The sequence below is a fragment of the Lytechinus pictus genome, chromosome 3 (assembly GCF_037042905.1).
Source record: "Lytechinus pictus isolate F3 Inbred chromosome 3, Lp3.0, whole genome shotgun sequence".
In the NCBI taxonomy this organism is placed as follows: Eukaryota; Metazoa; Echinodermata; class Echinoidea; order Temnopleuroida; family Toxopneustidae; genus Lytechinus; species Lytechinus pictus.
The window spans coordinates 19,688,374-19,712,548 of record NC_087247.1 but is presented as its reverse complement, the minus strand read 5'-3'; the positions used below and the strand labels follow the sequence as shown (position 1 = coordinate 19,712,548).

Below are 24,175 nucleotides of genomic sequence, written 5' to 3'. Positions count from 1 at the left end.
TAATATATACACACCCTCTAATGAAATGTTTACTCGTTTAAGATGGATGCCTTTTAAGAAAAGAGTAGAATACTTCAGGTGTATATTTATTTATAAATGTCTTCATGACTTATCAGCAGATTGTTTTTAAAATGTTTTTAAAGAAATTTCTAAAGTTCATAATGTAAATACTCGACAAAGTGCTCATCATGACTTATAGGTAAATGCCGTACTGATTATTATACAACTGCTTTATATTATGATGGCTGCGTTCTATGGAATAGTCTCCCACAAAGTGTTAAAAATGTTAAAACCCTCAATAATTTCAAACTCTCTGTTAAAAGACATTTCCTCAATCTTGCCTAGGCCGATCAAGTGGGATGCAATACCATTCCCCTTTCAGGACTGATGCTATAAACTATCATCTCTTTTTTGATATATTACTTTATATAATACTGTTATCACTTTATACGTCTGTATTTTAACAATATCATATGGACTGATGATTGTATATGTATTATCACCATTGATTGTTTTTAATTGTATATAATTGTATTGTTTGCTATCCAGGGCCTCATGGAAGATCAACTTTTGTTGAATGAGCTACCCTTGTGAAATATGAATAAATAAATAAATAAATATGTCATGTAGGTAGATAGATAGACAGACAGATCATATATAGATAGAAAGATAGATAGATTTATAACATAGATAGCAGATAGATAGACGGATATGATTAGATAGATAGCCAGACAGACATACATATAGATAGATAGATAGATAGACATATTTAAACAGATATATATTTATATATATATATATTTATATACTTCGGGAATACTATCCTTGTATAGAGTGCTCGATGTCCTTCACAGGAAGAGCTTTGAATAATAAACACAAGTTCACAAGGTTGACTGGAGGTTCATCAAATTTAATTGCAACTCTGAGTTTCACGCAACCTACGTGAGGTGCGATCTTCAGGCAACTGATAAAACTTTTCAATACCATTGAACAATGCATGTCGCGATCGCGCGAAGCGCGTTACACCAAACACGCACATACTGGGCGCAGGAAACTAGGTAACCAGTGCGCGCTGAGGTTTTTATAATTTGAATGTTTTTCAAATAATCGATACTCCGCGATTAATCGATAATTAGATGAGATGCCATAGGATTGATAATAATGAAAGTGAAAATGAAAATTATGCCTATAGTATAAAGGCTGCATCACTAGTATTGGTGATGTCACTGCATTATACGATGTGCGTGCATGGTGATTACGGAAGATTGTATTTGAAATTGCATAACTTGAACTTGTTTTGGTGGCGGCATTTCGAAACGAGTTCTGGGCGTTTGTTTAGCAGTGACTGCTTATCAGCGTTCATAATGAGAAGTTTTTCGGTGAGGCACAGGTCACATCTCTTTGTCTCGTTGGAGTATGCTTGCGCATGGCTGGCGATGGACCACTTGATGGTATACGGCGTGTCGCATCGTTTCAGGTCCCAGATGAACTTCGACAGTTCCGTGCTGTTCTGGTACCGTTCGTGTCGGAAGGATTGATGGTGGTTATAGTATCTGGACTTGAAGGGGGGCTCCGTGAGGCCAATGTAGGTCATCCTCTTGTCTGGGGTTGTTACTTCCGCGTTGTAGATGACGTTGGTAGCCAAGCAATTCCCTTGGAGAGGGCAGAGGTCTTTTTTCCGGCAGTTGCATGTTTTGCTGTTTGACTTATTGTCTACCTTCAGGGCTTGCTTGTTGTGAGTTTTGATGATGCTGGCGACGTTCGGCATGCAGCTGTAACTCACTTTGAGCGTGTTTCTATTGAAGATGCGATTGAGTTTGGATTTCTTTGGGAAGTGTTTGTCGACCAGCTTTAAGAAGATGCAGCCGATATTGGTTGATACGTTCTTGCTGAATGGTGGGTTGAACCAGATAATATTACGCTGCCTGTTTTTTCTTTTCCGTCTTGGTTGGTCATTCGTGTAGTACAGGCTATCTGCGTATCCACTGGATCTCAGGGCGTTGTCATACATTGGAGCGGCTTTCTTGAAGGTCTCTTCATCACAGGAGATATTTGATACTCGTCTGCTTACGGAAGCTGGTAGGTTCTTGATGATTGATGGTGGATGGTTGGATTGTTTGTGAACGTACATGGGTTGGTCATTTGGCTTCCGGTACGGGTAGAACTTGCCGTTGTTCAAATTGAGAGTGATGTCGAGGAAGTTAACGATCTTGAGGTTACAGCTGATGGTGATTTTGAGGCCGAGCTGCTGGAAGGTTTTCGTCAAGTTCTTCCTGATATGATCAGCTTCACTACCTGAGATACTTTTGAAGACAGCCAAACCATCATCTCTGTAGAGGCCAACATGCTCCTTGCCATACTGTTTGGAAAGGATGTTCAGAATGTAGAGGCCCACAAGTTCGCAGACCTCTGCTCCGTCAAAGCTGCCCATGGTGACGTCGAACAGGTTCCCGCTATCCTTTTTCTTCCATGGGGTGTCTTTGTCGAACAGGACAGACTTCCTCGCGTGCATGATAATCTTTATGTCTCTGGCTGGGATGTTTATGTACTCCTTTGCAAATTCGATGGCCTGTCTCAGTAGTTTTTCCGATATGGACGGGTAAAAGCTGACCACGTCGAAGCTGATGAAAGTATGTTTCTCTTTCTCTTTTATGTTCTTGAACCACTCGATAACGGCACTGGTTTTCCGCCATTGGTTAACACATGTCGCCCTTCTGATGGCATCGTTGATATTGTCGAGTATTGATTTACTGATTCTCCCGGTTTCGCTTTTTGCAGGGTTGATAAGTCTGCATGGAAGTGTGTTTTCGAAATTGTCCTTGTGGTCCTTTAGGGTGATGAAGGCTTGCTTCTGTGCCATAGTCTCCATTCTTTCGTCAATCTTTAAGTCATTGGCGATTGACCGTGCCTCGTTGTTGATACCATTCACTGTTTTGGTGCTGGATGATTGGTAACACTTTGTTATGTTGTCCCGCAGAAGTTTGTTGCATAACGACTGGTCCATTTCGTAGAGGTTTCGCGTCTTGTCAGCAGGGATTAGCAATTTCCGTGACCTTTTGATGCTAGAGATGTCTTCTTTAAGCCTGTCTTGGAACTCGCTTGGTGATTTTCTGAAGCGCAGGTTCTCGATCATGTGTAACAAGTCATTTTCGAATGGTATTAGCTCTTTGATTTGAGGTGGGCATTTGTCGCTTTTGAACCCAAATGTTCTATCCTCAGGGTGGGTGTTCTGGTCTTCGACGCTGTCATTAATGCTGTCCTCATGATCCCTCAGGAAGAATAGGGCCTTCCATCTCATACGTTTAATGACGCTTTCAACCTTTTCAATGAGTCTCTTCTTGAATGAATTGCGCGATGGTATTGGGATGTTCTTCGTGGAGTATATATATTTATATATATATATATATATGTATATTAGACACAGAGAGAGAGAGATAGATAGATAGACAGATAGAAATATACAATGTAGGTAGATAGACAGACAGACAGACATGTTCACCCTCTGACTCGAGCCCCTGCCCGCATGATTGAATGAGATGCAAGTCTGACGCCTAACCGATTGAGCTAGAATATTTCCCATAGACTTTACACTTATGCAAAATACGAGAATCTCAAATCCAATTTTGCAAGTGAAATACGGGCATGATCCCGGCATCTGATCGAAAAATGAAGGAGTATTTGCGAAAGCTTAGAATCTCAGCTACAACATACTTAAAGCTCAGGGATAACCGATGAGAAAAAATGGAGATATGGCTCACGAAATAAAGGAATGTAGAATCTAGTTTTGAGAAAAAGTCATGTCCCATAGATATTACACGCAAAATGAGTAAAAATGACATGCCTTTATTATTTGCAATTTTTGAGGATGATCCATTTATTAAAATGAAAAATAAAGGCAATAACTCAGAAAAAGTAAGACCTAAGCTACAACATATCCAAAATTGGGAGAAAATTGACCAATATTCACGGAGTTAGAGCCAAATTTGCATAATTATAATGACGTCATAACACGCAAAATTGATATTTTGACTTTCGACGCCATTTTGATGACGTTATAATATACGTTAGGGTCCAATGAGACATGAAATCATATGTATGATTCATATTCTATCGAAATATGAAAAAAAAATTGGGGGTCCCCATTGGTTCTGAAGAGCTACAGTGAATTTTTAATAGGCATGTTTTTGCCCATATAGAGCCTATGGAAAGAGCTCGCGCGTACGCGTGCTGCAAACTTTAATGAGTGCTCATTCCCTCATTAATGATCGTAGAGAGCTGATCAAGGTATCAATTTGATCAGAATTATATCAATAATAGATACGCATAGAAAAAAACAGCGAATTTATGCTGCGTAACGCTGTTACGCACGAAAACGCGCACACATGTGCGCGCGCGCAAAATTTTGAAATGCTTAAAATGACCTGAAACGTACCCAAAAAAAATTATAGGCCATTTGGAGAATTCTACATGACCTTTGGTGACATTGACAGACGACCTTTGACCTAAAGCTTATTTGATGTGAATATGATTGACTATTAATTATCCGTTATGTAGATATGATCAAATTAAGAATTTTACAAAATGGCGCGTAGATGACGTCATCATGACCAGGTGACCTTGAAAAGCTACGTATGCCGTCTCTATGATGGACTCTATACATGACAAAAAATTCAGCAAAATTGATCCAGACGATTCAGAGAAAACTTGGCGATAAACATAGGTGCGAAAAATAAAGAAAGACAGAAAATTCTGACGAAATTAAGAGGTGATCTGTCATAGACAGACCACCTAATAATTGCTTGATTGTTGACTTTCTGCTGCTAAATTGATGATTTTGCTTGTCATAACATTATAGGAATCAGTAAATATTGATTTACTTTAATACTAAAAGAACCTCTTTCATCTCTAAACATGATTGGACATGTTTTCTCAACTGCGCATTCCATCTCTGCTCAGAAAAGCGTGCATAATACAGCATGCATTTTGTAGTTACTCGCCAAGATTTCTGAAATTTGGTTGAGTGCCCATATTAAGAAAGATGACCTTTTAGACCCCCCAGCAAGACTTGACCCTGTCCATACACCTGGGGCCGATTGCACGAAAGGGTCTTTCCAAGGACCGTCTTTTGTGTCGCCCATCTTTTGTGATGCGCTGTATGCGGGATATTTCTGAAATGTATGATGAACAAATAAAATTTGTTAGCTCGCATTTAAATCAATTTGCATACAATTTCATGATATATCACATCATTTTATTAACAAAGATTTTGTTTACTTTAACGGATGAATAAAATGTGTTTGCAGGTAATTTATTTAAAATGCATTTCACATGGCGCATCATAATAAATGGGCGACACGAAAAGACGGTTCTTGCAAAGACCCTTTTGTGCAGTCTTCCCCAGAGCTCTTTGTGTATGTATGGGTGTTAATGGTATCAGATGTTGTCTCAGCAAAATAATTAATGATAGAGAAAGACTGATAAAGCTCTTGGTCTAAATGGAGCTTGGAAATTATAGAACTAAAAACACCTAATATACAAGGAAAGTCCCTCTGGCCTTCAGTATATATGGTATCACTACAAGGCTGGCAATACAAACATGAAAACATTTGAAGAAAATATTAGATTTCTCATTCCAAGTACTTACCACACCTTGTACTTAAAAGGCTTGTGCTTTGCAAGTCTCAGTACAGTTTGCCATAGTGAAGTCCACCTCATGCTTGTATAGATAAGGCAACCTTCTATTAAATTTCAATTAATCTTTTCTAATATGTCCATCATGTACTGCAGGTCCTAATGTGCTCCAGAGGTATGTTGCAGGAATGTTGGTACAAGATTCAAGATCCATGTCCACTTCAGTATGTCAAAGAGCTGATGTGACTAGTCAAGAAACCAAACCGTATGTATGCAATCATGGTATATGAATATATGCATTGTGATACTCAAGATCTTTGTAAAAAATATACTAATTCAAAGAATTAATCACTTCTTAAGTAATCAATTAATAATTAAATGGAAATTTTATTGTTAAACTGATCAAAATATTGAACAAATTTGCCTTGATCATATTATAGTGTTCAGTATTACCCCCTCTCCCCCATGATACATTGCGATCAGAATTGCGATGCAAGTAGTGTAAATGAGATGATTAGTAAATGCCCCATGCTTGCACTGTACAAGTACATGTAGATATGTATACATGTATGTGTTTAGTGTAATACAAAAACAGATATTTAAGAAGCCCAGCAACAGTATATTTGGTAAATTATGATTAATAGGAACAAAAACTTTAGTTATATATTTTTTAATTTCCAAAATGATAGTGCATGCTGGTGGAATTTAATCCACAAAACTGTGATTTTTTTTTATAAATTCATCACAAGAATCCAGTAGTATTCTGTCTTTAAAGCACTTTGTTTATTTTCTCAAATATCCAAACAATATTTCATGTTGAATGTAGGAAACCCAAGACAGGTATCATGATGTTGAATATGGGTGGACCAGAGAACACTGATGAAGTCCATGACTTCCTTCTTCGTCTCTTCATGGATAAGGATATTATTCCCCTTCCAGCTCAAAGGTAAGATCAGCAGGGGAGGGGGTGTTTCACAAACACTTTTTGAGTGATTTTTACTGACATGTAATAAGCTACTGCATCTGATTGGCTGAAAAAAAAAATTAGTCAGTGAAAAATCTTGGACAATTTAAGTCTTGATTAAATGCTCCCCTTGATACTAGTAATACTACCAACATGAATGAGGTGAAGTAACACCTCACACAATGTAATACTGGTAATTTAGGGCAAGATCAATTGGGATTCTTGATATGTATTTCATAATATGTAAATATGATTTGATACTAGGTCAGGCTATTTTGGTATATAGAGTTGAGACACAAAGGCCCCTTAAGATCTCAGGTAATGAACTTGGGATCACATCAGCAAATCAGCAAAGTAGTTATGGTAAAATGTCTAAACTCTAACTCTCTGCTGTGTGTGTTGCATGTAATTGATATTTTAAGAAAAAGATTATAGTACGGTAACATAAACATCCACATGTTAGATTTGAATGAGACTGGCTGCTATAACACACTCGGTCTGTAGCCTATACAGGTGATGTCTCAGAGTATATAGTTCAAAGCCATTTCAATATTAGAGTGTGAATTCATGGCTGCCCAAAAGATTTGCACACAATAAATATGTTCCTCAGATTACAATATTTCATTATTCATTCAAATATTTAGTAGGGAGTGTTAGTGTTTGTCACCAGACTGTTCCATCCGCAATTTTGATGATATTTTAGCGGTAGGCTATAGGCTTTACCTTCCTTTCCATTTGCAGGATTTATTTTCATTATCAATAGCGATTGTTATTATTTTCATCTGTTTATTTTATAGCAAATTGGCTCCAATCATAGCCAGACGTAGAACTCCCAAGATCCAGGCCCAGTACAAAAAGATTGGAGGGGGTTCTCCCATCAAGAAGTGGACAAATTTACAGGGGGAAGGTCTTGTCAAGTTACTAGACAAACTATCACCTGAAACAGGTAGGTTAATGAATGAAAGGGGTAGTCTGCAGGTACAGACCTTTGGTTTTTGCATACATAGTGCATAATGCAAAGTCTGAAGTAGTTAGTCTAGACTAAGCCTGAGACGTATCGATTTTAAAATCGGTGTTCGATCCATGTCATCTAGAGCTGGTGCAGATTTTCCAAAATTGTGCATTAAAAAAAAATGACAGTGTGAAGGAAAGAAATACGACCTTTTCAAACTACTACTTGAATTATATTCCCCAAACATGAAACCTATTGTGTAATTATGATGCATATTCGCCATTAATTTGAAGTTTATTTTGATTCCAGTTCGAGTCTTACTCGTCTGTTCATGCTGAGATAGTGATGGATTCATGAATGGAATTCATCTTCTTCGATAGTGTGGATCTGCACGGGTCCCTTTTGTTTTTTAGCTCATCCGGCCTGAATTTCAAAATGCTTCTTCTTTGTCATTTCAAGTCTGATTTCAATTCTGTTTGCTTTATATGATAGCATTAGGTGGGGGATTCAAAACTTCTACACAGAATTTTGAAACTCATCAAATATGCTAATTTATGCGTATTTTTCAAAATTCACATCAAATGCTTCTTCTTCTTTAATTGTTGACCGATTTTAATTTTTTTTCTTCCATCTGGTAGGACTTCATGAGGTTCACCAAACTTTTACACAGAATTCTGAAATTTTCAGTAGAAAATTATTTATGCTAATTTATGCGAAATTTATTCATAAATCACAGAAAATGCCTCTTCTTTTTTATTTGTTGACCGATGTTGATTTTTTCTTTCATCTGGTAGAGCTGCATGAGGTTCACCAAACTTGTACACAAAATTTTGAAATTTTGTCTAGAAAATTATTTGTGCTAATTTATGCAAAATTTATTCATAAATCACAAAAAAATGTTTTATCTTCATTTCTTGATAAATTTCAATTTTGTTTGCTTTATATGATAGCTTGAGGTGGTGATACAAAATTTCAACACAGAATTTTGAAACTCATTAAATATGCTAATTTATTCATATATTTTCAAAACTCACAAAAAATACTTATTGATTTTGTTGATTGATTTAGATTATTTTTGTTCCATCTGAGAGCTACATGAGGTTCACCAAGGTTTTACACAGAGTTAAGAAATTTTGACGAGAAAATTATTTATGCTTAATTTATATGATACTTATTCATAGATCACATAAAAATGCTTCTATGTCATTTCTTCATCAATTTCAATTCGGTATCCTCAATTTATGTCACCAATGTAATTCACTACAGTGGGCTGAAATTAAAATTAAATTTTGTTGCGAGATGCCGGATGAGCTCCACATCATTGATGTGCTAGTTTTAATGTATAGCCTTTTCAGTGCATTTTACTCTGATTTTTTTACTGTGTGATTTATTGTGCCAACACAAACTTGTAAACATTTATTTTCCACCTTTTTTCATGTTTTTTCATGTTTTTTTCATGTGTGATTGTTATTAGCATGCTTGATCATCAATAAATACAATTTTTTTATTGAATTGAATAGGTCTGAACCATAATAACTCTGCTATATTGTACACAAGTTGAGAGAAAATGATACAAGTATTACAGTGTCCATTTAAACCATTTATTGATTTTTCAGAACTGCCCAGCTGTTTCCCAACAGGTGGTAGACATGTTTTATATGCGCCAAATATCTGGAGACACGTTAGTCTGGCTATTGTTATTGAAGGCCATAATGATTTTCTTCAATTTAGTATTTAACATACAAGATAAATGCGAACAAGGAAACTAATACTCATTAAGTTCCTTTCCAGATGGAGTTTTCAGAACTAGTGCAAACAAACAGAAATACAGAATAAAAAACAGGAAGTCATTGGCCCGAATACACAAAGGTGGTTTTGAAAACTCACGGTTGAATCCATGGTTTATGGAGATTTCCTGTATAAATTACGTTTAATTTAGCGCATGTCGGGCGTGTGTATAAAAAATTCCAATGCTGATGCGCGCTTTTGTCACAGTGCGCCAAATTGATGCCTGTTACCATGGTTATATATGCTATTTTATTCATGAGTCCACTGTTTGAAGAGTGGACTCATTATTTAAAACAGTGGACTCATGAATAAAAATAGTGTGGATAACCACGGCAATGCAACAGGCGTCAATTTGGCGCACTGTGACAAAAGCACGCAACAGCATTGGACATTTTTTAATATTCACGGTAAAATAAGCGTAATTTAAACAGGAAATCTGCATAAACCATGGACTCAACCGTGGGTTTCAAAACCACCTTTGTGAATTCGGGCCATAAAGTTGCTGAAAAGCTAGGTTCCCTGTTGTCACATTTTCCCTTCTCATTGTATTCTACACAAACTGGTAGATTTTTATTTTCAATTTTTTACAAAGTTTTACTGATTTTTTTTACAATTAAATATCATTTCATTTCTTTACATTGTTTGGCTCATTGCAGTTGTTGATAGAAAATACATACATCCTAGGCCTACCTATAAAGTATATAATACTATTATTATTTTTTAAATAAGTATTAATTGAAATACTATTATTGTTACTCAGAATCAATTAACAATGGTTACAATAATTACTCGTCTCATCGATGAGATTTTGCGAGGTATTTATACTCAGTGCAGTAAATTTCATACAGAGACCAATTAGATCATTATATCTATAAGATTAAGTAGAGATATGCTGTTTCTTATACTTATTTTCCCAAAACCTTATAAATCTTATTTTGTTTCTTTTCATCCAGCTCCTCACAAGTATTACATTGGTTTCAGATATGTGAACCCACTTACAGAAGATACTATAGACCAAATGGAGAGGTGATATATAATTGTTTGTAGAGTACTCTATAGGGATATGCATACTTGTACCCTAAACTGTCTTTCATATTTGTTTGAAATCCATGTAATTATTCATATTTTGTTAATCTAAAATTTTAAAGTTTTGGTGTACAGCTTTTGATTAAAAATAGTAGGAGTATAAATTGCAACTACTATACACATTGCATCTTGCTATTACCTCTAGCTATTGCCTCATGATGATTTCAACCTCAGAGGGTTTTCACAATGCAAGCTTCATAATTGTAGTCCTTGAATTAAAGGTACATGTACTTGGCATGATTAAATAATGTTTTCCTTTCAACATTCAACCAACAAACTTATTAAAAAGAAACAAGAAGAAGTGCTTTATCAAAACATAAAAAATAATGATAAAATTCATATTCTATTTCAAAGGAAGGTTAATTAAAAAAGTGTAATATTTTATCTGCCTCGCACTGTATATTCAAATCAACTTTTAGTGAGTTTGGTCTTAAATCATTCTTTTTCTTTTTGTCCTTATCATCAGAGATGGCGTAGAAAGGGCAGTTGCCTTCACACAATACCCACAGTACAGTTGCTCAACAACAGGGAGTAGTCTGAATGCAATCTACAGACACTATGCCAAGAATCCAGATTTAGCTGAAAACAGTACAATGAGGTGGAGTGTCATAGATAGATGGCCTGTTAATGTGGGACTTGTAGAGGTGGGTATATGCAACCAGAAGATATATTTTAGAGACTATCTTATGATGGTTGGGAAATGTTAAATTTCTTTTTACAGTGCATTTAAGAAGATTAACTTTTCAATGTTATCAGGGGCCTGTTGCAGATAGAGTTGCGTTTAAATGCAAGTCAAAATATCAAGCGCAAGTCCTGAATATGGGCGCTTCATTGGCTGAAAATCAAGTTGCGCAAGATTTTTTTAGTTGCGTTTGATCGCAACTCTTTCTGCAACGGGCCCCAGATCTGACAACTTGTCAGATGACATATATTGATGAAATATGCTCCAGGTTATCAGGAATAATGAAAAAAATATCTCTGTGGGTCTTTTGCATTTCCATGCGTACTAATAGGTGTTCTTTAAAATTAAGATTATTTGCAATACTGATGGGATATATCTCTATATTTTAGATAGGGGGATATCTTTATATCAACCAACATTAATTTGAATATTGATGATTTTAACACAAAAGAATGTAAATTTTATAGATAGAATTACTTGAAAACTCTCAAAACCAGCTTAAGTGACTGTTAAAAATAAACTTTTCATGATTTTGCTTTTTTTAAAATATATATATATGTATATTTTGTTTTATTGTCCAACTTAATGGAAATTCATTTCGTTTACACGCAAACATACAGATTACAACACATAAGGAAATATACATAATCAAGGAGAGACAAATACAAAATATTGGCGTGCACATAATACATATTACATATTCATTTTATACATAAGTCAATTAAAGAGTGTAATGGATCATTGTTAAAATAAGAACAACAAGTAGGCATGTTCAATATATATTATCATTATCATCACTTAAAGTATCAGGTCATTTTATTTTATTCATTTATTACTTGAAGCATAATTCATATATAAAAAAAAAAACACAACTCTACATTGACCATAGACCATGTTGTCGATAGTATTATTATTATAATCATTATAGTTGCTGTTATTATTATCATTATTATTATTATCATTATTGTTATTTTATTATTATTATTATTATTATTACTACTACTACTACTACTATCATTACTCTTTACATTTGTGGCAGTTATTGTTTTTATGAGGAGACATAGATGGCAATATTGAAGAGTAACTTTTTCTCCATTTAATGGTTCAGAAGACGAATTGAGAAAGGAATAAAAGAATTTCCGTAATGGCTTGTTCTCGCCTTAACTAATTCCCACCTTCTTCCACTACGAAGTAGTTTGTATTTCTTGTTTAATGGATGGGAGGGATCACCGACTATTGCTTGTGCTTTGTGAACAATCTTTCCTTCACATATCCTATCCAAATCAACATCGCACTTCATAATCATACTAGCCCGTTTCACGACTCTACGCAATTTATCCTTATCCTTCTGTCTGGCACTGTGATACCAGGCAACACAGTCATGAGTGATGATACTCTGAATAACTGATGAATAAAACAAATATAATATTCTCTTGTTTACATGAAATTGTTTCATCTTCCGAAGGAAAAATAATCTGTGGTTGCACTTGAGTGTGGTAGCTTTAGTCTGCTCAGACCAATCAAGTTTGTCGTCAACAATAGTGCCTAGATACCTATAACTATGGACAACTTCAATGGGAAGCCCATCAATGTGGATAGGGAATTCTACAGGATCACAAGATTTCTTCTTCCTGAAGTCAAATATGATTTCTTTAGTTTTGTTAGAATTCAACACCAGATGGTTTTCAGTGCACCAACTACCAAAAGAGGCTATGCTCTCCCTATATTCTAACTCACTCTCTTTTATCAGACCTACGATGACAGTATCATCGGCATATTTCAAAATACGAACCGACAAAATATTGGAAACACAGTCATTAGTCTATAATATATAAAGAACAGGTGAGAGAACACAACCTTGAGGAGACCCTGTGATCGTTGTAATTTCGTTGGAGAATACATCATTTACCTTAACCCTCTGGGTTCTACCATGTAAGAAGTCATAGATCCATAGAACTAGTGACGGTTTCTCAGCCAAGAAACTTTATTTTTCTATTAACGTATATGGCTGGATGGTATTAAATGCGGAGGAAAATCCACAAATGTAGCTCTTGCATAACAACTAACAGAATCTATGACAGACCTCTTAGACTGGTATGCAAATTGGTTTAGATCAATTTTGTGACGGATTGACGCAAGTACTTTTTCCAAGACAATTCTTTCAAAACATTTCATGACAGGACTTAATGCTACCGGTCTAAAATCATTATTCAACCTAGGACGATTATTTTAGGCACTGGTGTAATAACCAATGCTTTCCAGAATTTTGGTACGATATGCTCATTTATTGACCTTTGAAATAACATACAGTACGGAGCAGCGAGTTCAGATGTGCATGTCCGTAGGACACGCCCACTAACACCATCGGGCCCAGTTGCTTTTTTCGGGTTGATCAACTTTAAATGTCTCCGAACTTCGTGCTCTTCAATGACAATTGGGTTGTCTTCCGACGCGCGCAGCCGTTCAACTTGTTCATCAGCGATATGACGAAAGTTTTCATTCTCGAAACGGGCGAAGAATGCATTTAATTCGTCTGCTCTTTGTTGTGGATTAGGTTCATTTGCAAACATGTATTCTCTCCGACTATTCGAATAATCTGTCATGTGCTCTAGACATTTCCATGCATTTCCCATTAATGTTTATTCTTCTTTTATTATCAGGCCTTTAGTCAGCATGTAGAAGCAGAAATTGCCAAATTTCCTGCTGATGTGCAAGATGATGTTGTAATCCTTTTCTCTGCCCATTCGCTTCCAATGTCAGTAAGTATAACATCAATGGGGTGACTAAGCCTTTTAACCTAAATTTTAGGAAAAATTGCCTATGTTTATGACTAGATAATCAATAACGTTTGATTCTGTTCATAAGCTGTGTATTTCTACAAATGAAGTCACCAGAGATATGTCTGAAGGAAGACAATAATTAAACTCACTGTAAGGGCTGTCATATTTTTGTTTAATCTCCTGAACATTTTTTAAAGAATGTATTGATATAAGATTTTGTTCCCCCTGCAGCAAATAAACACATGGCACGTAATGATTAACCTTTTTAATTGTGTACCACATTTGCCATGGAATGACTGCAGCGTGTCATATGGTCTCAAAAATGAGCTAGGTACTTGAAATGAATGCTTATCACAAAGCACATGGTCCATTTGGTTAAGACCATGCTGCTCCATTTTTTATGTTTCACCCATCAGCATTCCTATCAAGAGGTGATTCTGGCTATTTAGGTGTTTACTAGAATGAGACATTACCAAAAGTAAGTCTTGGCATTATGTGATTGGAAATATTGGATTGAAATCTATATCAATTGGCCTATGTAAGGATCTTTTTCATTGCAAGTTTTCATTTATATTAGTAATTTATGTTTCAATTTGAGACCTTGATGCAAAAAATTATTCCGTCTGAGTAAATCGAAGACTATTTATAGACCAAAGTATAGAGAGTAAGTATGATCATACGATCAGGTTGACAACATAAAGCTTTTTTGCCTGAATATGCTTTCTACAATGTGTCCAATCTTGTATTTCTTACCTATTGTAACTAGGTAGTTAACAGGGGTGATCCCTACCCAGCAGAGGTTGGTGCAACCGTACAGAGAGTGATGGAGAGACTCAATTTCTCCCATCCATACAGACTAGTATGGCAATCTAAGGTGAGTTAATTCATATCTTTAAATTTTGAGTACATCACATGAAACGGTCAGGATTACATTTGCAATACTGAGTGAATGTATTTGTTATCTTTCCTTTATAAGGTGATCCTTAAACAGGGCTTAATTTAATCCAAGACCGTCAAAGGCCATGGCCATGGATGTAATGGCTGGCAGTGAAAAGTCAAGGGGGGGGGGGTGGCTGGGGGCGACTCAGCCCCTGATATGCTCAAAAGAGTCCTGGAAAGCAAATTAAAAGGAGCCCTGGAAATAAATATTTATTACATAGATTGTTATACACAAAATATATCAAAAGGAAAGAAGTTACCATTTTAAGAAAATGATGGAGTAGAAGAAGAATAGAAATAAAAATAGTAAGGTAAAATGAAAATGAAAAATGACCAAAAAAGACGGGGGTCAAGGGATGAATAATAGAGAGTATAAGAAAGAATAGAAAAATATATTGCAATCATCAGCACGATCCAGCATTGTACCTCTCAAAGAGGTATAACTTAAGCTTACATTTGAAAGAATTGAGAGAGGCGCTATCAACCAGTTCGTTATTTTGGGTCCTGTAGTAGTAAAAGTGCTATTAGCAAAAACGATTCGGGTTTGTGGGATGTGGTAATGGTTAGCTTGTCTAGTTGAATGGGAGTGTAAAATGAAATTGCATTAAAATAATGGCGCAAAAGCATCTGGTAAATTATCATTCCTAAGTTCAAACATAAATATACCTAAGTAGTCCCCGAAAATAAAAATAAATTTTGTTTTGCTTGGCCGTCATGTCCATCTCAATGGCCTTGAAGATCTGTTTGTTGTACCCTTTTTTTTAAATCCCATTTTTTTGAGTTGTAATATGAAAGTGTGCCCAATGGAAAAGTGCCATTGCCCTTATAATATCAACATTTTAGGTTTTCTTATTATACTCACCAATGAGTGGTGACCACGGAGATGGATGAGGGGAAAGTGTTATCCTACCCTTGACTTTGATTTTATTCAGCAACCAAAGGGAGAGGGTCATTTCATCACTGTACTGTGGTTTATATCATCATGATAGGTGTCTCTTTGTTGTCATATTTGAGGCTTGTCCATGAAAATGATGGTGTTAATAGCAAGTTTTCGAGTTAGTCACTATCTTGATAGTTATGGGTCACTTATTTTGCAACTTTGGCAACCAAGAAATAAGAAAGTTACTTTTTCTTGATTATCCTTTTTGTGTATGGTTTGTCATAGATGTACAGTTAAGCTTGATTGTAACATTAAATTATATATTATAGATCTATGGACTGCTATGAGAGGCATGGTTGTTTCTAGATGCTCAAGAGGACGGCAATGCGACCATGTTCTGGCCAGTACGGTACCCGCGTGCCAAAAGAAGCAACCATGTTTTGAATATCAAAGCAGTCCATATATCTTTTATGAACCGAATTAATAATAAGTCTACATGTAAGTCTCCAAAATAGCCTACATAAGCTCTAAGATTAAATGGAATAGCTAACATTAGATCTAAATTAACAAGTTATGCCCAACTTTAGGCACAAGTCCTAGTTGAGTTCTAACGCTAGTCTAACGTTAGTCCTGAGATCTAGCCGAACTTACCTTTTGCAAGCTTGATGATTGATACTTCCATCATGTCCATATTATGTTCCCTAAAGATTCTTGCTGAATACTCAATAAAATATTTGGGACAGAAAATCAGAAGTAAAAAACTGGTATTGTTCCATCGATATGTCATAGCCGTTGCACGCACACGCGCAATATGCACGTGAATGCGCAAGTTGTCTAAAATTTTCGATATTGTTGTATCCGCTGATATTATGGTATTACCGCATAAAGCAACATTTTTCACGTAATCGAATGGGGATCTCAGCCAAATGTAATTATGCCCGTTGTTATGGGGTGGACCAGGGGGCAATGGGCAGAAATCTTATTAACTATGCCTGTTGCCCTTGGTAACGACCTTAGTTTGTTGCAGGCATTTTCAAATACATGACCCCACTTTTGACCAATCAGAGGAACAGATTATTTGACATTTTTAAAGGAAAATTAAAACCCAAACTCTAATACCACATGAAAAAATCACTGAAAAATAAAGGATAATCAATCTTAATCCCCTTATACCCTGATCCTATTTCCTGTTATGGAGTACCACCTCTTCAAAGTTGGGCTTCTTCAGGTTCAACGTCTGTGGATGGAGATTGCCATTTTCGCGGGTTAGTTCAAAATTCTGACGTCAGCGACAAACTATATCTATAATATTTTTGCCTATGATAGAGTTTACCAATAATAAATCAAATATACACATAAGAATTATGAACAAAATTGTTCCAAATGTGTTTGATATATTATTATAGTTTCAAAATTCGTTTTGATGAATTTTAATGATTAATTTTACACCCTTATCTACATTTTCCAAGTGGGCTAATTAGTTATAATTTGCCAATTTGGAAATAATAAATAACTGTCCTAGATAAGGACATGTAAAATGAATCATTAAATTTCATTGAATCGTAATTAACTGTCCCAGCATTTTCAACTTTTCCATATTTTTCTTTAGGATGGGTGATATTTTTATTGTTTACGTTTGTATGTTGTTTAAGGGCTGCTATTGATATTCATCTTTACCTCTGATGATGTATCCTTTTTCTAAACCAAGACAAATGAGTGAATGAATGAATTTACTGATGGACGAACACATGCACACACAAATAGATAAATAAAAGAATGAACAAATTAATGAATGAATGAATGAATTGATTGTTTAATAAGCAACTTGGCCAATTGGTTGCTTTAACCAGGTTGTAACTGTGCAAAGCCTGATGTACTTATGTCACAACTTAGTAGTAATGGGTTAATATAATACAAGTGACTTTTGTCACGTAGTATACAGAGCATAGGCTGTGAAGTTAATCGTGTTTGATGGTTATGCTACTATATTGCACAGCTTGTGTATCATTTTGTCATGAGTACGCACACGTTTGTGTATTTTGATATATATTTTTCTCGTCACAGTTATGTACAAATTACCTACATGTAGATCATGTATTTTGTATATTATTAAGGGTGTGTTGCATAGCAAATGTAGGGGAATGTTATCTATGTATTTTTTTTTTATTATTGTCATCCTCTTTTAAAGTATTGCTTGTAAACAAACATACATATACTTCAGCTTTTATTATTACTTTATATACTGCAGTATGAAGGTAATCTGTGATGCAGTGTTAGCATTTATGAGAGGGGCCAAACTTCTCACACTTCTGTGGGTTTGCTTATTTTGAATATAACCAAATTGGCCCCAGAGTTTGGCCATTGGAAACTTATGTACATTGTGACTTATTGTCTGTTTACACATTTTTAACAGAAAACTTAAATTTATTGAATGCTCATTTGATGAATTCAATGCAATCATTTAGTCATGTTTTCATTTTAAAACAAACATAACAGTCCCAGACTGTTAAAAGTGATGCACATGTGGTTTATGCTATGCTATGTTTAGTAAGATGCATGGCAATAAGTAAAACATTTTTTTTTAACCTAGTTTAGTCTTTAGTGTACAGAGACATAAGCAATTACTTATGATACAGTAGGTAGTAGTATCACATAATTGTGATACAAAGCAATTACTTATGATACAGTAGGTAGTAGTATCACATAATATGTGTGATATGTCATATGATATACTTTTACAGATTTATGGGAATAGCTTCGAATTTCAGTTACTCATTACTCTATTTGCTTGCTTGCAAAACCATTTTGTGAGTACTTAGTTTCGTTCAATCACCATTTCTACTGAAGCTGCTTCCTATGTCTATTGCTGTCTGAATGTCAGTTTCTCGTTGAATAAGCACTGCCTTCCGGAGCATCAATTATAATGCAGTTGAGCCTCTTATGATCCACCTTGCCTCACTGGGCTCAGACATTAGCCATTCTTTGGGGATAAATGCTTCAAATGATATAGGCCATCTCACAGAGGGAGGGGCACAACTTCCTTTTGGGGGGGGGGGGTATTTCCTCAATTTGTTACCTCCTTTTATACATGTATGTGGGACCTTCTGATGACCCTCTGTTTTATACTTCTTATGAAGAGGTGCAACGACCTCAAAATGATCACGACTTGAGCAGTCTGTTGAGTGCAGTAAAATGGAGAAAATTGAGAAAAACGGGGGCCTGATGTGCAAAATCTTATTGTATTTTGACAAGTGTTTTTTGTTGGTATTTATTCCAACACAATTCAGGGCTTGAATTATTTCAGTGCCAGCAAAGTCATGGTATGAGATGTCCTATTGATTTCTTATTAGCCTCTAGATTTTCCCTCTCTTTGGCCTTTTAAAATTCTTGGGCTCTTGATATATTCCTGTTGTGATTTTTATAGAATTTTGCCGTGTAGAAAAGTGACATTGCCCTATTAAATTATCTAGGCCTACATAACATATCAGGCCTGTTAATACTCAAACAATACATACTGCATAGTAGCAAATTTAGCATTGCCATACAGAAAATGGAAGTATGATGGAAATGGAAATGGTTTAAATGGATAAATAAAAAATATTGACACGATATAGGGGTTCAGATTAAATTAATAAGAAATATGCCTTTACGAGCAGGTATAATTGTCAGCATCAACATGAGTTGTTTATAAATTGTTGGGTGTTGAATTTTTTATTCCATATCTTTAGAGAATATTTTTACTAGCACATACTTGTGATAAATCATTAAATTTTAGGGATTTGTTTGTTTTGTTTTACCTGGGTTGCAGCTGAAGTGAGGTTGAAAATGATTTGATGAAAAAATCTGGATTTGTCATGCCCTTCTGGAGTTGTAGCTTGCACAAGACGGAAGTTGTCCAAGTTCAGATCACTGCATGCAAATCTTGACATTAGTAGCGTGATAATACAAATCTCCTTTCTTTCACCCATGACTTTAATGACATATTAGGGGTGTGGGCGGTAATGAGATTTAATTCTACATCGGTGGAATGGAGCATTCTTTCTCTTTAAAGATGAAGATCTTAACGTTTTTTTGTAATCGGTTCTTATCTTGACTTTCACGTCCATGTAGGTCTGATATCAGTCATTTACTTGTAGGCAATAGACCAGTCCGGTTCAGGTTCTGTTTTTTTTTCATTGTAATTTTTCTAACTTGGGGACTTCAATGCTAAACAAAGGATAATGTATGCACTGACATAGCAATACACCTGCCTCATTGCATACCATTTAGAAGTGCTTTTGTTCTTATTTGGAAGTCTTCCAGTTTATGAAAGCCATAAGTGACAGTGATCTGAAATTGGACTCATCTATACTGTTTTCAGTAACTCATGATTTTTTAGTCCGCACCGGGCCCGCACCACAAGCGTTCAGTTACTGTAGCAGAGCCACGCTACTTATGACACTACTATTACTATGGCGCTGGTCTGGTGCTGATAAAAGCAGCACCAAAATAGCCCGGGCATGGCGTGGGCTATCTTATCCCGCGCCATTCATAAGCTCAAAATTTTACGACTTAGGCTGGGCCTGGACCAGCGAGTTACTGAAAGCAGTATTACATTACTATTTTGGATCTTGACAAATTCTAGTTCAAAGCATTGTACCTTATTAGAAGGATAATGAATTAATGGGAAATGGAAGACTTTCATTGATGGAATTTATATTGTAAGTCAGATCTACCTGAGACCAGCAGTTTAGAGTGTTCTCTAACAGTTCTCCTCTGCTCGATAGAAATGTGAATTACAAGAACTTGTTGAGGCAGCAGATACCTGATAATTTAAACTGGGTTCCAAAAGAAACTTATCAAATTTCACAGGCGCACTACACAAATTCCACTCAGTCAAAATGAACAACATTTTGACACATGCTAGCTTCAATAATCTTTACAAAGCACATGTCAATAATTAACAGATTGGTTTAATAACAAGGAGGCTGTAGCCCCTCAAATCAATTGGTTCCGGAATCCAAAGTCACAAAATGGCAAAAGAAAGTCCAATGAAAATGAGATGGGATTAAAACCAAATGGTTATCCTTGACTACTATTGAGTCCATTCATGCAATATGTTTCTTTGACCTTGGTAAGTGTATTAAAAATGTTAATTTTAACTTCCTGTAACTTTTTATTATTGAGGCAGTCAATTAAACATGCCGATGGTCATACTGTTAACTTTAATAAACTGGTAAGTTTGTTTAATCATTTTGCCCATTCAGGTCTACCTGGGCCAGATAAAGTTCCTGTAGATATGATCTGCAATAAACTTTTCTTGCCTTCACATAGTAACCCTTACGAGATCACTACAATGAGTTTAAAATTAAACCTCTATTACTCAGTCAAAATCCATGAAAATTTCATCAAATTTCGCAGGAGAGTTAATAATTGTATCGTTAAGATGGAGGATCCATTTATAGTGCTATTGTTTGCTCTTTAAGTCTAACATCACTATCAGTTCTTAAAAATGGGGTAAAAGACAACAAAAACCCAATCTCAAAAATGTAAAATTTCAATAACAAACTAGAAAAGTACAACAAATGCTGCACTTTATTCAAAATCCATGTCATTTTCCCCAAACTTTGCAAAGTTGTAGAAGAAGGGTACTCAGAGGTTCAAACGTTAGAAATAGGGGTTCATGTGCTTGTTTTCAAACTATCAGCACTTTTATTAGAGCAAATGTGCTTTTTATAACACCAAAAATGCGCCAAATGTTTTGTATCTGTGTGGAGAAAAATTCAAAACCACTCTACCATTTATTCAAACTCGGGGTCATATTCGTCATACTTTGCAGCACTGCCGAGTAAAGTATTTTTAAATTGTAGAGGTATTTTTTTAAATGGTCCATGGAATAATTCTAATCTTTTAGCTTCATAAAATAATGCATTGGATCTACAGTTAGAGTGCAAATAATGAGAAAAATAAGCTCACACCTACTGCAAATTATTAATCACCTGTTCATCCATTGTGACGTCAGCGCACAGAGTGTAAAATATGCGCAGATCATAATGCGCACAAACATAACTGTGGAACGTCCTTAAAAGGGAGATTTACTTTCCACCATTTCATTTTTTAAATGTATTTTAAGGAATATGTCGATAAATCCCTCCTTGCATTAATAGAACTTATGAGAGAAAGACAGCTCCAGTTTGCTTGGAGACTCATGGGACCATATCATATCATTGAGCTGAGATGGGAACCCCATGGCAATGCTTGTTGGAGTAGCCCTTTCCATGTTTCATTCTCAACTTCGATAATTGTCCAATTCAGGATGGGATTAAAGAAGTCATGACTTTAATTTTCTCCATTTATAAAAGCATTGCTTCTTGGAGAAAACTATCTAAAGACTTTAAGAAATGACATCAATGTATCTTTTTTTTCAGGAACCCCCTGGCCTATGTGAAATTTTCAGTCGTCATGGGAGTGCAAACTGTTATGCAAAAAAAGGAAATGTAAATGAAAAAGATAAAAAGAAGAAAAACTTAAGTAGAAAAGCCAATAATCAACCAGCATCAGAAGTTGAAAGGGGTGCAACTCTTTTGAGCATACCTCCATCCTCAAATTTGAAATTCCAGCCACAATTTGAATGCTTTGTCTTGGATGATGTTTTAAGGGCGTTCCACAGTTATGTTTGTGCGCATCATGATCTGCGCATATTCTACACTCTGCGCGCTGACGTCACAATGGATGAACAGGTAATAAATCAGCTGTAGGTATGAGCTGATTTTTTTCACTGCTCTTACTGCAGATCCGATGAGTTATTTTACGAAACTTATAAGCATGAGTTATTCAATGGATCATTTTTGTTTAATTCCTCTACAATTTCACAATAGTTTACTCTGTAGAGCTGCAAAGTATGCATATGTGACCCGAGTTTGAATAATGGTAGAGTGGTTTGGAATTTTTCCTCACATAGATACAAAGCTTTTGGCGCGTTTTGGTTTTGGGGTGTTTTAAAAAGCACATTTGCTCTAATAGGAGTGCTAATAGTTTGAAAACAAGCACATGAACCCACATTTTTTTATGTTTGCACCTCTTAGGAATACCTTCCTCTACAAATTTTCAAAGTTTGGTGAAAATGACATGGGTTTTGAATAAAGTGCAGCATTTGTTGTACTTCTCAAGTTTGTTTATTGAAATTTTACATGTCTGAGGTTGAGTTTTTGTTATCTTTTGCGCAATTTCTAAGAACTGAGGGAACTGTTAGACTTAAAAGAGCAAACAATTAGCAATATGAATAGATCTTCCATTTTAAGGATACAATTATTAATTATAAATTTTCATGGATTTCGACTGGGTAATAGAGCTTTATTGTTGTGATCTCGTGAGGTCTAAAATTGCCAAATTCTTTTGAATGCACAATTCTTAAGAACATTCATTTGGGTGAACTTTGAAGCTCTATAGCAAAAAATCAAGCACATGGACCCATGTTCATTTTTGCATATTTGGAATATTCAGGTGCTAAAGTATCTATGTGCAAAATATGTTGAAATTGACATGGATTTTCAATGTTTAGGAACAAGACTACGGAACCATTTGCATTTTAGACGGTATTATCAGACTTTTGCTAGTTTTCAGCGCATTTTGAGCTGTTTTAAGCCAACTCGCAACATTTTAGACACTGATTGTTTAAAAATGAGCACATGGACCCCATATTTTTAATATTTCAACATCTTCAGAACATATTCCTTTACAAATCTAGAGAGTATGATGAAAATGACATGGATTTTAAATGTTTGGGAGCAGAAGTATGGAACCAACTGTATTTTAGACATTTTGGACGGCATTATCAGACTTTTGCACGTTTTCAGCGCATTTTGAGCTGTTTCAAGCAAACTCGCAACACTTTAGACACGGATAGCTTAAAAATGAGCACATAGACCCCATATTTTTAATATTTCACCGTCTTTAAAATATATTCCTCTACAAATCTAGAGAGTATGATAAAAATGACATGGATTTTGAATGTTTGGGAGCAGAATTACGGAACCATTCGTATTTTAGACATTTTGAACGGTATTATCAGACTATAATTTGCACCTTTTCGACGCATTTTGGCCTGTTTCAAGCCAACTCGCAACATTTTAGACTCTGATAGTTTCAAAACGAGCACATGGACCCCATATTTTTAATATTTCAACGTCTTTAGAATATATTCCTCTACAAATCTAGACAGTATGATAAAAATGACATGGATTTTGAATGTTTGGGAGCAGAATTACGGAACCATTCGTATTTTAGACATTTTGAACGGTATTATCAGACTATAATTTGCACCTTTTCGACGCATTTTGGCCTGTTTCAAGCCAACTCGCAACATTTTAGACTCTGATAGTTTCAAAACGAGCACATGGACCCCATATTTTTAATATTTCAACGTCTTTAGAATATATTCCTCTACAAATCTAGACAGTATGATAAAAATGACATGGATTTGGAATGTTTGGGA

The 24,175-nt window shown here is 35.4% G+C and overlaps 2 protein-coding genes across 2 annotated transcripts; one reads left to right on the top strand and one right to left on the bottom strand.

The window, feature by feature from the left end:
* Positions 1–1,255: 1,255 nt before the first annotated feature.
* On the bottom strand, positions 1,256–3,298 carry LOC129255808 (uncharacterized). The gene has a single exon (XM_054894137.2). It carries the CDS (start codon positions 3,296–3,298, stop codon positions 1,256–1,258), a length of 2,043 nt encoding a protein of 680 aa, XP_054750112.2.
* A 2,494-nt stretch (positions 3,299–5,792) lies between these two features.
* LOC129256479 (ferrochelatase, mitochondrial-like) lies at positions 5,793–15,135 on the top strand. The gene is made up of 7 exons (XM_054894671.2): positions 5,793–5,896; positions 6,458–6,577; positions 7,393–7,541; positions 10,289–10,361; positions 10,888–11,065; positions 13,764–13,862; positions 14,650–15,135. Exons 1-7 carry the CDS (start codon positions 5,820–5,822, stop codon positions 14,764–14,766), a joined length of 813 nt encoding a protein of 270 aa, XP_054750646.2. The 5' UTR covers positions 5,793–5,819; the 3' UTR covers positions 14,767–15,135.
* The last annotated feature ends 9,040 nt before the right edge of the window (positions 15,136–24,175 follow it).

Bases quoted from the DNA above. Each gene is read 5' to 3' on its own strand.
- LOC129256479 (XM_054894671.2), top strand. From the start codon at position 5,820: ATGTTGGTACAAGATTCAAGATCCATGTCCACTTCAGTATGTCAAAGA. The intron at 5,897-6,457 runs GTATGTATGCAA...TGTTGAATGTAG, and splicing joins ACTAGTCAAGAAACCAAACC to GAAACCCAAGACAGGTATCA. The intron at 13,863-14,649 runs GTAAGTATAACA...TATTGTAACTAG, and splicing joins CCCATTCGCTTCCAATGTCA to GTAGTTAACAGGGGTGATCC.
- LOC129255808 (XM_054894137.2), bottom strand. From the start codon at position 3,298: ATGAGATGGAAGGCCCTATTCTTCCTGAGGGATCATGAGGACAGCATT.